Source organism: Acyrthosiphon pisum, chromosome A2 (assembly GCF_005508785.2).
Source record: "Acyrthosiphon pisum isolate AL4f chromosome A2, pea_aphid_22Mar2018_4r6ur, whole genome shotgun sequence".
NCBI classification, from domain to species: domain Eukaryota; kingdom Metazoa; phylum Arthropoda; class Insecta; order Hemiptera; family Aphididae; genus Acyrthosiphon; species Acyrthosiphon pisum.
Genome location: NC_042495.1, coordinates 95,831,547 through 95,843,858, shown reverse-complemented (window position 1 = coordinate 95,843,858; position 12,312 = coordinate 95,831,547). Strand labels below are relative to the sequence as shown.

Here is a 12,312-nt window from a genome sequence, read left to right as displayed (position 1 = left end):
TAAACTTAATTTTAGGGTAAACACTTAATTATTGAGTTTTTATTCTAATTAAACGGTTGTAATATTTTACAGTAGGTAATTTTATCTTCTATGCTTTTAAGTTTTAATTTAACATTTTTAAACAAATAACACCTATGATAATTTTACATTAACATTATTTTCTTATTTTTCAGAAGAGTGTATGTAACATTGTTTGTGTTTTTATTTTATTTATCTTTATAATTAATTTGTTTTTAAAAGTTTCTAAGTAAATTAAATTTCAACATTAGTTTTAAACCACGTGTCTGTAATTAATAGTCTAATTCATGTGATCTTATAACAGAACATTAATATTAATATTTTATAAAAATTAATAACTACAATTTTCATTTTATTCCAGTCGATGATGGTACGTATTACGTAATCAGTTTTATTTTGTAAAATATATCTTATGGTCATTATTTATACCATGATAAATAAAAGAGATATCTCAATAACATTCCAAATTTGAATCTTGTTTGCGCATCTCCACTTGTTCCTATGTGTTAGGTATTGCGCTGGCAATCAATTTTATTATCCATGCCTATGTTTTAAACCTTGTGGAGAAAAGCAATATGGCGGATATGCATATCACAAAGTTGCTGACATACCTCTTTTCTTTATCATAATTCATACAAACTACAAAGTCTTCGATTATGAGATGTGAAGGAACATGAAGGAATTCATGGATTTTCCAACGATAATTTTTAATATTTTACTGTTTTTTTTTTACGTTCTTGGAGTTACTGCTTAGCCCTTTGAGTGCTTGCGACGCATATTATATGTGCTATAGCCACGATTAAAGATAGTATGTTTGCCCAACGAATCTAGGAAAGAGTCTACCGAAATGAATCTCTATAATCAGTATTAAATAGCTGGAGATTTCCGCACTAGCGCTTGATTGTTGTAGTCACTATAAATGCAGTTACCTTTCAAATGTAAATTGTAGTTGCGTGATAGCCACTATGACATATAAGCGCTAGTGCTTAAATCTCCAGCTGTTTAATTTAAATTTAATACTGATTAAAAAGATTCATTTCGATTGACACTTTTCCAGTATGGGAATCATGAGTCGATGGGAAACCATACTATCTATAGCCGTGGTTTCCTGGTGAAGGCAATCCACGAGTTCTAGCAACGTATGTTATATTATGCGTTTTCGCTTTTATCAATCGGAATACGGAGTATCGTAGACCGTATGGACGAATCGATTTTATGACCGAAAAATTTAATAAACAAAACAACGTATAAAACGTAAAATGACATTTTATCAGTGGGTGGTAAAATTATTATTACAAATTAATGCTTTCCAGGAAGACATAGTAGGATTATTTAATTCAGCACTCAAGGGATTAGTGACCTTTGACGGCAAAATATTACTTCATCTCTGATTTCATAGACAGTGAATCATAAGACTTAATATTATTTATTAAATAGTATGTTTATTATTTTATTTATAGAAAAGAAAAGTACGTGCATTTTGTATTTTTAATTTTTATTTGTGTTTATAATATTCTATGTGTCTCATAATTTTTGTAAGGATCACCATCCTCAAATGTTTGCTTACTCACTGTGAATACCCTGTTGAATATGAATCCGCTTAGTTGTGGATAACTAATATTGGGTATATAAGTGTATAACTTAGTCTGCCTATTATTACCTATTCACCTGGTTCTGTGCTTATAAACTATAAATATAAACCAACATTTAAAAAATTATTATTTTCAATATTTCGTTATATTTTAAATTATACTATTTAACTTTTAACATTATATTTTTAAAGTGTTTGTATATTTGTATTATTATGTGTATAAGATTTAATAGTAGGTTCAATCAAAATAATATCACATTCATAACACAAAAGTTATTATAATTTTTCTTCTTTTTAGAGAAAATAGCGAATGGTATGTACTATATTTATAATATATTCGATTTAATTTTATGTAAAATTTATTTAACAATTTAATTTAAATTTTCACCATAAACACTATAAAAACATGATGGAATTTGCTATTTTGTATTACATTCTGTAATATCTTTCATTTAACTTTTAACCATAAAACAATTTTCATGCATTTACATTTGCATTTTCATGGCATATACATCCCCCCCTCCCGGAAACATATTCTGTATACAATACAATATGTATATTATAATATGAATATATGTTTAAACTAAATATGTCTATTAAAATCTTTATATCCCCCCTCCCAACCATGAAAAAATCCTAGATACGCTACTGGTGCTGCAACAGTAAAAACACATAGGTAACCAGATTTGGTGCACTAAATAATGTCGTTTAAATGCTGCATGCTAATGATGTGTTTAATATAGAGGTAGCAAAATTATGAGTTGTTTAAGAAAAAATAGGCCTACTCAATTTGATTAAAGAGTCTTGTCAACGTAAAATGTGTAGACTGTTGATGTAATACAGAAACGCCTACTTTATATATTTGTATTAATTCAACTTTTACCTATACGCTATTACTGAGTTTACTAAAATTAATATACCTATTAATTAATAGGTAATTAAACTAATGATTACCGACATATACGATGTAGAATGTAGATATACACCACAAACAATTGGAAATTGTAACAATGTAGTTTATTTTTACAGAATTAGGAATAAGATTCAGTAACTATATGAAAGGTATGTATGATTAGCGTATGATATACTAGAATTTATTAAAAATTAAAATTGATTATGAATACTGTAATAGTAATTATAGTCTATATTACCTACGTATAATATTACTTATATGTATATTAATAAAATTGTTTATATATATAAAATATAACATAGCCACATAGGGTCTATATGACCTAATCAATGTCAACCAAAGCGTGACTGATCGTAAAATAAGAATACTATGGTGTTTGAATACTGTTAGAGTTTTTGTTAATATTGAATACGTAATGATAATTTTAAATAGAAAAAAATTATTTTTGTAAATGGTGTTGGCCCCCGACTCAAGTTAATGACTGATTAAGGCAACGTTCTAGATAAATGCTGAGTTGGGATCGACCGTAGCGTTTAGGAATGTCTGTGGGTTATATTCGTATACGTAAAAAATACGTTAAAGAAATTGCATTGTGTGAGATGAGAAAATAACCAGTTCAAGTAAATAGCGTGATTATAATTTAGAACAGGACATCCAGGGTCCAGGAGACATTAACGGGTCTGGTTGTTGACACATGGACGCGTTGGGCAAAATATATTATTTTTTTGGATTTTATTCTTTTAATAACATTTTTTAGTCTCAATAAAAAGTACCTATTGGTAAGATTTACCAAAATCGGAAAATTTAAAAATTATTTTTCATTTTATGATAATATAAAATTACAATATTGTTTCACTGTAAAAATAACTACAATCGGTTAGAGTTGAATAAAATGTAGCCGGATTTGCGGTGAAAATTGTTCTTCATTTTATTCGTATACAATCAAGTACTATGAATATAATATAATAAAATTCACATAATCAAAAGTCAAAAATCAAAAACACAAATTTATTTTTCAGATGCTAATCCGGCAACAAGATTTTGTGGCATTAAAATCGATGACAACCGCAGTTATTTAAAAAACGTTGTATATTAAGAAATTAACATTTCAATATTTTAGCTGGGTAATTATTTTATGATAAATACAAATTAAATTATTTAGTAGAATATGTTAAATTGATTCTAATTATATTTTCAGGTTGAATTGAAACATATTTTCAACTACCGATAATTCACTATTTTGCAGCCCCAGTCATTATTAATTTAAATAATATATTATAATTATTATTATGAGATTTTCCTTACACGATTTACAAAAAACAAAATGCACTTACCTATAATGTGGGAGAATATAAAATTCTTTAACTTTTTTTGCTTTTAATCCTAAAAGACACATTTCTTATAATAAACTACATACATTTTCTACCTGCACAATTATATATTGTAACACAATTTAACTCTTTCCCTTTTATCATTACTATTGCTATTATTATTACTTTTTTTAAATGTATTTCCTTAATTATACAATTTTATATATGTATGTAATACGTATTGATTATAGTTTTCTGTTCCACACAGAAAATTATGTATTTTGTGCAGTTTGCTTTGAATTAATAAAGTAGTTATGTATATATATAAACTGTTTTATATTTTTATTTCTAATATTTATAAATAAAGTACGTTTTAAATTAAGCAAAATTTAAATAAAAAAAACAATATACAACATAGGAAATAAAAATATAAAACATAAATAATTTTCAGATTCTAGAAGGAGCGGTGAATAAATTATTTTGTAGGTTTCTTATAAGGAAACGATATGTATATACTTATACACGACTACCATATTATACTGTAACTAAAAAATCTAAAAAATATATGAACACATTTTTTTTTTTTATAGATAATATTTTAAGTTCAAATTTGGTCGATATTATATATGTATACAAAGAATAACAATTTTAGTTATTTTATTACAAATATTATTCATAGACACTTGAAACTTTTAAAGTATATTATTGTAATTTATCTTTACACACACAATTAGTGAGTTATTTTATGACTCTGAGAGTAGTACCTATGTCATAATGGAAGTATTTAAAGTTGATTATTAGGCATAGCTGTTATCTACTTAACAAATGTATTATTTAAAAATTATAATATTTTTGATAATTTAAATAATTTTATACCCAAAGTCATACACACAAAAACACTAAAAGTCAGTCTTTATTTGCAAACATTTTTAAAAGATACATTTTCAAGTGCTGGACAATTTTTATATTATGACGCATCTTATCAGAAACTATTACCTATAAATGAACTAACGCAAATAAAAGTGCCTATAATTTGTATGTAAAAATCTCTAAAAGCTTCTATTAGTTTATTACTTATCATAATATTAGCATCTAAGTATAGATATTATATAGATCATAATAATATAATTGTTGCTACTTATTAGGTACATTATTTTATTAAAATGATTGTATTATTGTTTAAATATTATTTATAATTGTACTATGTGCTTTGTAACTTTAATAACATTCGGATAGCAATCAGTGTCCATAAAAAGATCTTTACCTATGGTAGTCACGAATGTAGATATATCCAAAGTGAAAGATAATTCATGGTTTTTTCTTGTCAATTCCAATTACTATTAAGTTAAGTAATATGCAATATTTATGCACATCATACGCTGTGAATAATAGCTACGAAAAAAATAATTTTAGCTAACCAATTAACTATGCAGATTCTATGACTATTAAGTTCAAAGCAAATAACGAAGGAGAAAAGTAACTTATATACATAAATAACTATTAATTGAACTACGTCACGCCTATGGCCTATCTATATGTGTATCTACCTATGTAGCAGTGACTTTGAACATCAACAACGTCCCAGTGCACATATGTAGTGGAGACATATTATATCAACGAATATATCAGCTTTATATTGAACAATACCTACTAGGTACAAGCAAAGTGGGCGAATTAAAATATACTAATATAATTTGTATTTATGTATTTGTGCAAAATGAGAAATTAATATAATATACTTATTTGTCGAATAAATGTACAAGATAATTTGAGTTTGATTTCTACAGTAGAGTTTGTATATTTTACAATTGATAAAACGTTGAAGATAATATTCTGAATCAAACGACTAAAGGAAAAAAATTTAGTTTTATTAAAATAATAATTTTAAGAAACATCTTAGACTAAAATAATATTATATTAATATTAAGAAATCTTTATCAAGTTTTTTTGTATCTGAATTTAAATATTTCTATCATTGTAAATGTGTATAGTATGTAGGTAAATTATAAGAAAACAACTATCTACCTTCAACTCAAGCACTGCTTTTTGAAGATAGGTATATAAACCAAAATGTTAATAGAATTTTTGTTTTTATATTATGAATGGTTTATTTAATAAAAAAAAAAATAATAAATTGTTATGTTTTCAAAAGAGGTATAGAGTTATCAGTCCCAGAAAATCAAATTTTTAATGAATAAATCGGCTTATTCTTATTAACATATGGATTATATAATATATATTTATATACCTATAATTGTACATAACTTACCAACTTATACGGAAGATTGATAGTCAAGAGTTCTTTTTCCTTATTCATTTTAAAACAAACTTCCATAATACTAGAAATAGAGATTTACTCTATCCTATCCCTTATAAAATAAACTATATGATAAACATTCCCTCTAATATCTTAATGGCTGCGGTTAATTCTACTACTTTTTATTATGTTTAGCACGTCTCATTTTTATATCTTTCTTTGTTGTTATTTAATTATACGTTTTTCTTCATTTTTATCTGTAACTTTTCAATTGTAATATGCTTCTTAGCTTATATTTCTGTTATATTTATGTAATCTTGCTGTACATCAGAGTTCACACACCATGTATAATTTTTACTGTGCTAGCGTTTATAATAGACGTATATTATAGGACTGAAGTCCGTTTATATGAATAAATAAATTAATAAATTAATTTCATATAGGTACCTATATGCAGTATTTTTTTGAACTACCTATACACTTTATGTTTGGGCTGACTTTGATTGGAATTCGGTGTGTAGCCAGTTCCCAGTACCTAGTGGTTTACTGTTAATGCAAAAATATAACACAGTTGAGTTTGAGAGGATCGCTAAAGTGTTAGATCTCTTCAAAGCTAATAAAATACAAACATCGTAAATATTTAAATAAATACTTTAGATATAGGTACCTACTTAGCGTCCGTTGATTAACTGCTCTACCAGTGAGCACCAATTTCCACGTCACTGATAACATAATAATAACAGTAATTATGAATATTAACGCGATAATAAAAACGAGGAATCATAGTACAATATCTAACCAATTATCTATTGTAAAGCTAGCATTTTCGACTACTTGTATTCAACGAGTCCGGCATCGACATCGCCGTGCGTGACATATTTTTTTAGAAGCACTCAACCAGGTAAGCAAACAATTATAATTAATATAGCTACGAAGCGTTCGATACGGAAGATAATATATTAACATGGCATACGTATAATTAACTAAAATTAATTAAAGAGTTAACTTAAGTTAATTAAATAATTATTGCGGACAATTACAGTAATTATAAAGTTTGAAATTGGCAAACCCTTTAAACACCAGTTAAATAGTGGTTGAGCGTTGACACACCTAAAAATTTGCATTTCCGTCAATAATTTCTGTGTTTTCTTTTCAGTAACCTCACCACTCAAACAGCAGACGTTTCAATATTATAATATTCTGTTCATCCGCTGTGATTTTACACAACGACGATGAGTGGAAGCAGCGGAAGTAGGGCAGACAAGTCGGAACTTACCAAGCACGCTGCGGGCCATATTTTGCAACGTGCCTCGCCGTTCGTAGTCCACCAAATGTATGACTCCAACCGTCAGCTGCTTAACAATGTGAACAGCAAAGGCTACAAGAAAATTGAACAACTCGTAAAAAATACATTTCCCACCGTGAGTACTGCGACGATTGATCAGTGACGGTACCTAATACACGGTTGACCACGTAGTTTTTAGTAATTATTATTAATTAGTATTATTTATTAAAAAGCATTACTCGCTAAGTATTACTTCATAATACTCGTACCTGTATTACCAATGACCCACCCATTTGCCTCACATTAGTTTTTCCGTTATTTTTCCGCTATCAAAATGTATACTAAGTTTGACAGTGATGGGTATACTGTCACGCTGATATCATACCGTTAAAAAACTTTATAGATAAAGTTCACTAAAATAGGCAGCCACCCAGGGCGTAAAACCTAATTTGAGCCACGGCCGTTAAAATTCCTTTTATAGATACCATGCAAAGGTGTCAGCAGGAGAGGCAAGTACAGGCAGTTAACCACCTTAGATTTGTCTGGGTCAATTATCACAATCATTATTAGGGCTGGAATTGTAATGTCTTGAAAAAAGTTCTAATATATTTTTTGTCATAGCTTTGTTCAGAATCTAAAAGAGTATACAAGAATTTAACATATTATTATAATATGCAGGTACATAATCTCATCCAAAAAGCAATGCTTGTGTGCGAGCGGAAGAGCTAATTCGTGCTTCTCATAACAATTTAGAGGTTTTGAACACTAACATATTATTTTATATTTATAACGAATAATTATCGATCTTAAATAGTACCTACCTATATTTTAATTTTTAAGCATTTACTACCTCTAAAGTCTAGTATTAAACCTGACACAATTTGATTGATTAGTAAATAATAATATATTTGCATATAACATAATATATTATGTATTATAATAAGATGTCGATTAATATTTCAGTGCGACATCAAACAGATACGTCAAGTCCACGCCCCGCAGATGTACGGCATGTATTTGCTGAGCAAGGAAGAATTTAGGGCGCAAGGTGTCCAGGAGAAGTTGTTGTACCACGTGACCTCTGAGTCCAGCGCCCTGGAATCACTGGAGAGCGGACTCGACTGGAGGCGCACTGAGCGCGCTAAGTTCGGGTGTGGAGTGTCGTTCAGTAGCGACGCCGACTACGCTAACTATTATGCAAATAGTCACCTCGGTGAAGGTATAATAATATAATAGTGTTTGTTATTAATGTTTGTTTGTCGATTAAATAATAAGCATCAAAAAACGGATCATACCCACTAAAAACTCGTTAAAATATTCGGATGTTTACTGAATCTTTTTTGACTTATTTGTTACCGTTCACTATATAAGTACTTACCTACCTTACTTTTTTTTATTCAGAATATGTCATAGCATCATTGCTTTTTCTTTAAAAGTTTGTTAACCTATCCATTTATAATCCATTGTATAATGTCCATGGGCTATTTTATCCAATCAAAAATGTACAACGTTATTCAAATTGTAAAAAACATAAAAAATGAAAAAAAAAATAGGAACCTAGTAAAAATAAATTATTATGTTTTTAAATGGCTTTAAATTATGTACAACAATAAAAATGTTAAAAACGTCAATACTTTTCAATAGATTAAGTTTTATTTTTAGTCGTTACGTTTCAAAGAAACTGCACCTTGTTCTTGTTGATTATATTATAATAGAACCGTTTTAGATATCTGGTACATCTATAGGTACCACTAATTAAAGGAGACGTATGAATTTATGGGTTTCGAGTCAATTTTTACAACAGGGAGATAAAGTTCAATTTGCTATTATTGGCTTAAACATTTATCGAATTTTGTTTATACGGTAAATATTGTTTATGAAACGACTTTGTACTCGCAAAAATATGTGTACCATATATTGCATCTATAGTTATTTATTATGAAACATTAAATCACACAATTGTTTACAACTTTTTTGTTTCTCAGAACATTATTTCAATTTAAATTATAACATATAAGCAATTTAGTAAAATCAAAAAAAAAATTATATTCATATATTTATATAATTGAATTCATAAATTGTTGCATATTAGTATATTACACAATTTAGACACTTGTATAGTTGTATGTATTATTACATTTTATATTGTAAGTTTTTCTATTTAATATTAACACAAGTCTTAGTTTCGTTTAGTTTATGTAGTTACTAGTTAGTAGTTAGTAGTTACCTACTTTAGTTTTTAGTTTTTTTACAACATATAATTGTATATTTAATACTGTGTATCAATCATTGATGAATACTTTTACAGATTAATAACACAATTTGTTTTACTAAATTAGTAATTATAATAATACTTCAAAAAATGATATTAGTTAATAAACAATAAAGTTTAAATTAAATGTTTTGTTTTATCGGTACAGTTAATATATTTTTGCAAGTATGAAAAAAAACAATTTTACACACTATAAGCAGTGCTCAATGTACACGCATGAACTTATTCTCATTTCCCTGCAAATATCGACTCAGATACCCCCAAATACATACTATTTATATCTAATAATATCTAAGTCACATTTGTTAATAATGTGAGCTTTTCTTTTGTTTTTTTGTTCTCGCGACCTACCTACTGCAGACTCACGAGTGCTTATGATATGCTGCGTGCTGGTTGGTGTAACGTACGTGCCGAAGGAGATGTTCGCAAGGTCCTTGATCGTACCACCCGACCGTGCGGACACGACGGTTAGCATATGCCACAAAGTATATGTAAAGTACAACGATTATGAATTTTATCCACTGTACTTTGTATACTACCGGCTGAGACGTGAACATCTGTTCAGTAGCAAATATTTCAGTAGAAATAACCGCCGGACACAATTGCAAATATCGTATTTGCCTGTCGAAGATCAGAAGGAAAAGGAGGAATCCGCCCAGGACGCGGGTTTGTCCATCGACGGTCTTGACAATGAGTCTCTCTGAGTTCTAATCTTTACAGTATAGAAAATTATGATTATTATATTATAAACGAAATGTTATAAATAATGTTTTTCAAATTTACGCAACTGGACATCAAGTATTATCTATATATAATTATATGGATTTTACATACTATTCGATATCCATAATCGCATGTTTTTTCTATGTCTAAAAGCTATATTCATTAATATATCGCAATTGTATCATGCCCGACTGCTTCACGCATTTCTGGGTGAACGATTAATTTATAGACTTAATATCCGTGCATGAAAACCTGAGATCTAAATTCTAAATATCATCTAATAGACAAGTACCTATAGGTACCTATTATACATACGTCAAGTCTCTAGCGCATCCGTGGTTAATCGTTGGTGCTTATCTGCGCCTCAAGTGTACATCGATAATGACGTCAGAGATGATAATAATAATATAATTATTAATATAATAATAAATTCACGAATGTAGGTATAGAATAAGCACAGAAAATGGTCAAAATAGCTTAAAAACGTAGTATAAAATTCCTCATAAGTTTTTATTATAAGTAGTATTATTAGTATTATATTAAAAATATAAATAACCTTTCACTGCTCACTCTATATAAGTTCCTAAAAATTATTAATTTACGATAACCGTACAACTTTAGGAAACCCGGACTCGCATTATTTTACACTCAAATAGTTGGATCATATAGATCTCAAAATTAAAATTTAAAAAATAAAAATATTTAGTTTTATGTAGCATACACATGTAGCAACTAGCAGAGAATCAGTGAAAATACGTTAATGAAACATAGGAACAACTATTTTTTACAAGCATTTGTTGCAAGCAAATGTCCACAAAACCACTATTTATTTGTTGATAAAAATGTATAAAATGTTCAACTTTATAGGTAGGCCTTGAACATTTAATCAAGATCTCTCATATTATCATAGTATAAATTCATTATTTAACCACAAGAAACCACAAAATATATAATAATATAATAATAGAAATATCTGCTACCTACAAATATAATATAATATGTAGGTAGCAGGTACTTACAATTTATAGTTATAATAATTTATTGGGAGCAAATCTAGTTTAACGCCCACGTTTTCAATTTTTTTTTTCGGAAACCTATGTTTCGAACATGAGCATACGTTGAACAACGAGTTAAGACTGTTTCTGCAAAAATTATAATTGCTGTAAATCATTAGTTTTTAAGTTATAGCTCTACAAAAATTTCCGGTGTTACACGCATTCATACCACGCAATATTTTACCGCGCGTTTGGAACTTTTGTCAGAATTATTATTATTGCTCCATAATTTTTAAAACGTTGATTTAGTTAGGTTTCAAAAAGTTATTGAAAATTCGTTTTAAGCTCGGTTATCTATAAGCGTTGTGCACTTGCACGTGTACGTAAAACACCAAAAATCGACATACTTATCATAAAAACTAATGATTCCAGGCACTATTTTGCACCATAGTTCTAAACTAGTTGTAGTACTTAGGTTTTCGAAAAAAAAATTGGAAATTCGTCTAGGCACTCAACTTGATTTATACCGATAAAAAAACATAATATATTTTGTTTGAAAAAAAACTGAAACCGACCTCTAACACTCATCCAAAATTCCTGAACACGCCTCTGCAAATATACATAGAATGCTTAAAACTATATGGAGAGTGGAGACAGTAGACCCCCTAGAAATTTGTATGATGGTTCTAGTTCCATAAGTATCCACCAAGACGGTGCTAGTAATGCTAAAAGGAAAATATGCCCCCGAACTCCGCCTGTTGTACTACATTTCGTAACCACAACTTTCATCTCGTGTCCAGACCTGTATATCTTAGTCCGTGGACATAACGGTCTTATCAGCGGTAACCAATGGGAAAGATTGAGTCCAAATTAAGTACACCTATATGGCTAATGGCTATATTGCCTGTATTGCCTATACCGAATATCGACTATCAATATAAAAGAGCC

The 12,312-nt window shown here is 28.6% G+C and overlaps 1 protein-coding gene and 1 long non-coding RNA gene across 3 annotated transcripts; both read left to right on the top strand.

Moving 5' to 3' along the window:
* Positions 1–245: 245 nt before the first annotated feature.
* On the top strand, positions 246–4,133 carry LOC103309936. Its single transcript, XR_510880.3, has 6 exons — positions 246–388; positions 1,479–1,487; positions 1,908–1,922; positions 2,639–2,671; positions 3,542–3,646; positions 3,721–4,133. It is a non-coding gene; the product is annotated as an uncharacterized LOC103309936 (long non-coding RNA).
* Positions 4,134–6,856: 2,723 nt separating this feature from the next.
* On the top strand, positions 6,857–10,591 carry LOC100167942. 2 transcript variants are annotated; one of them, XM_001950481.5, is made up of 4 exons: positions 6,857–6,990; positions 7,246–7,510; positions 8,338–8,593; positions 10,007–10,591. In XM_001950481.5, the coding sequence occupies exons 2-4, from the start codon at positions 7,322–7,324 to the stop codon at positions 10,348–10,350; spliced, it is 789 nt and encodes a 262-aa protein (XP_001950516.1). In that variant the 5' UTR covers positions 6,857–6,990; positions 7,246–7,321; the 3' UTR covers positions 10,351–10,591. The 2 variants fall into 2 exon arrangements, with proteins under 2 accessions (XP_001950516.1, XP_029344873.1); XM_029489013.1 differs by lacking the exon at positions 6,857–6,990 and adding an exon at positions 7,106–7,130.
* The last annotated feature ends 1,721 nt before the right edge of the window (positions 10,592–12,312 follow it).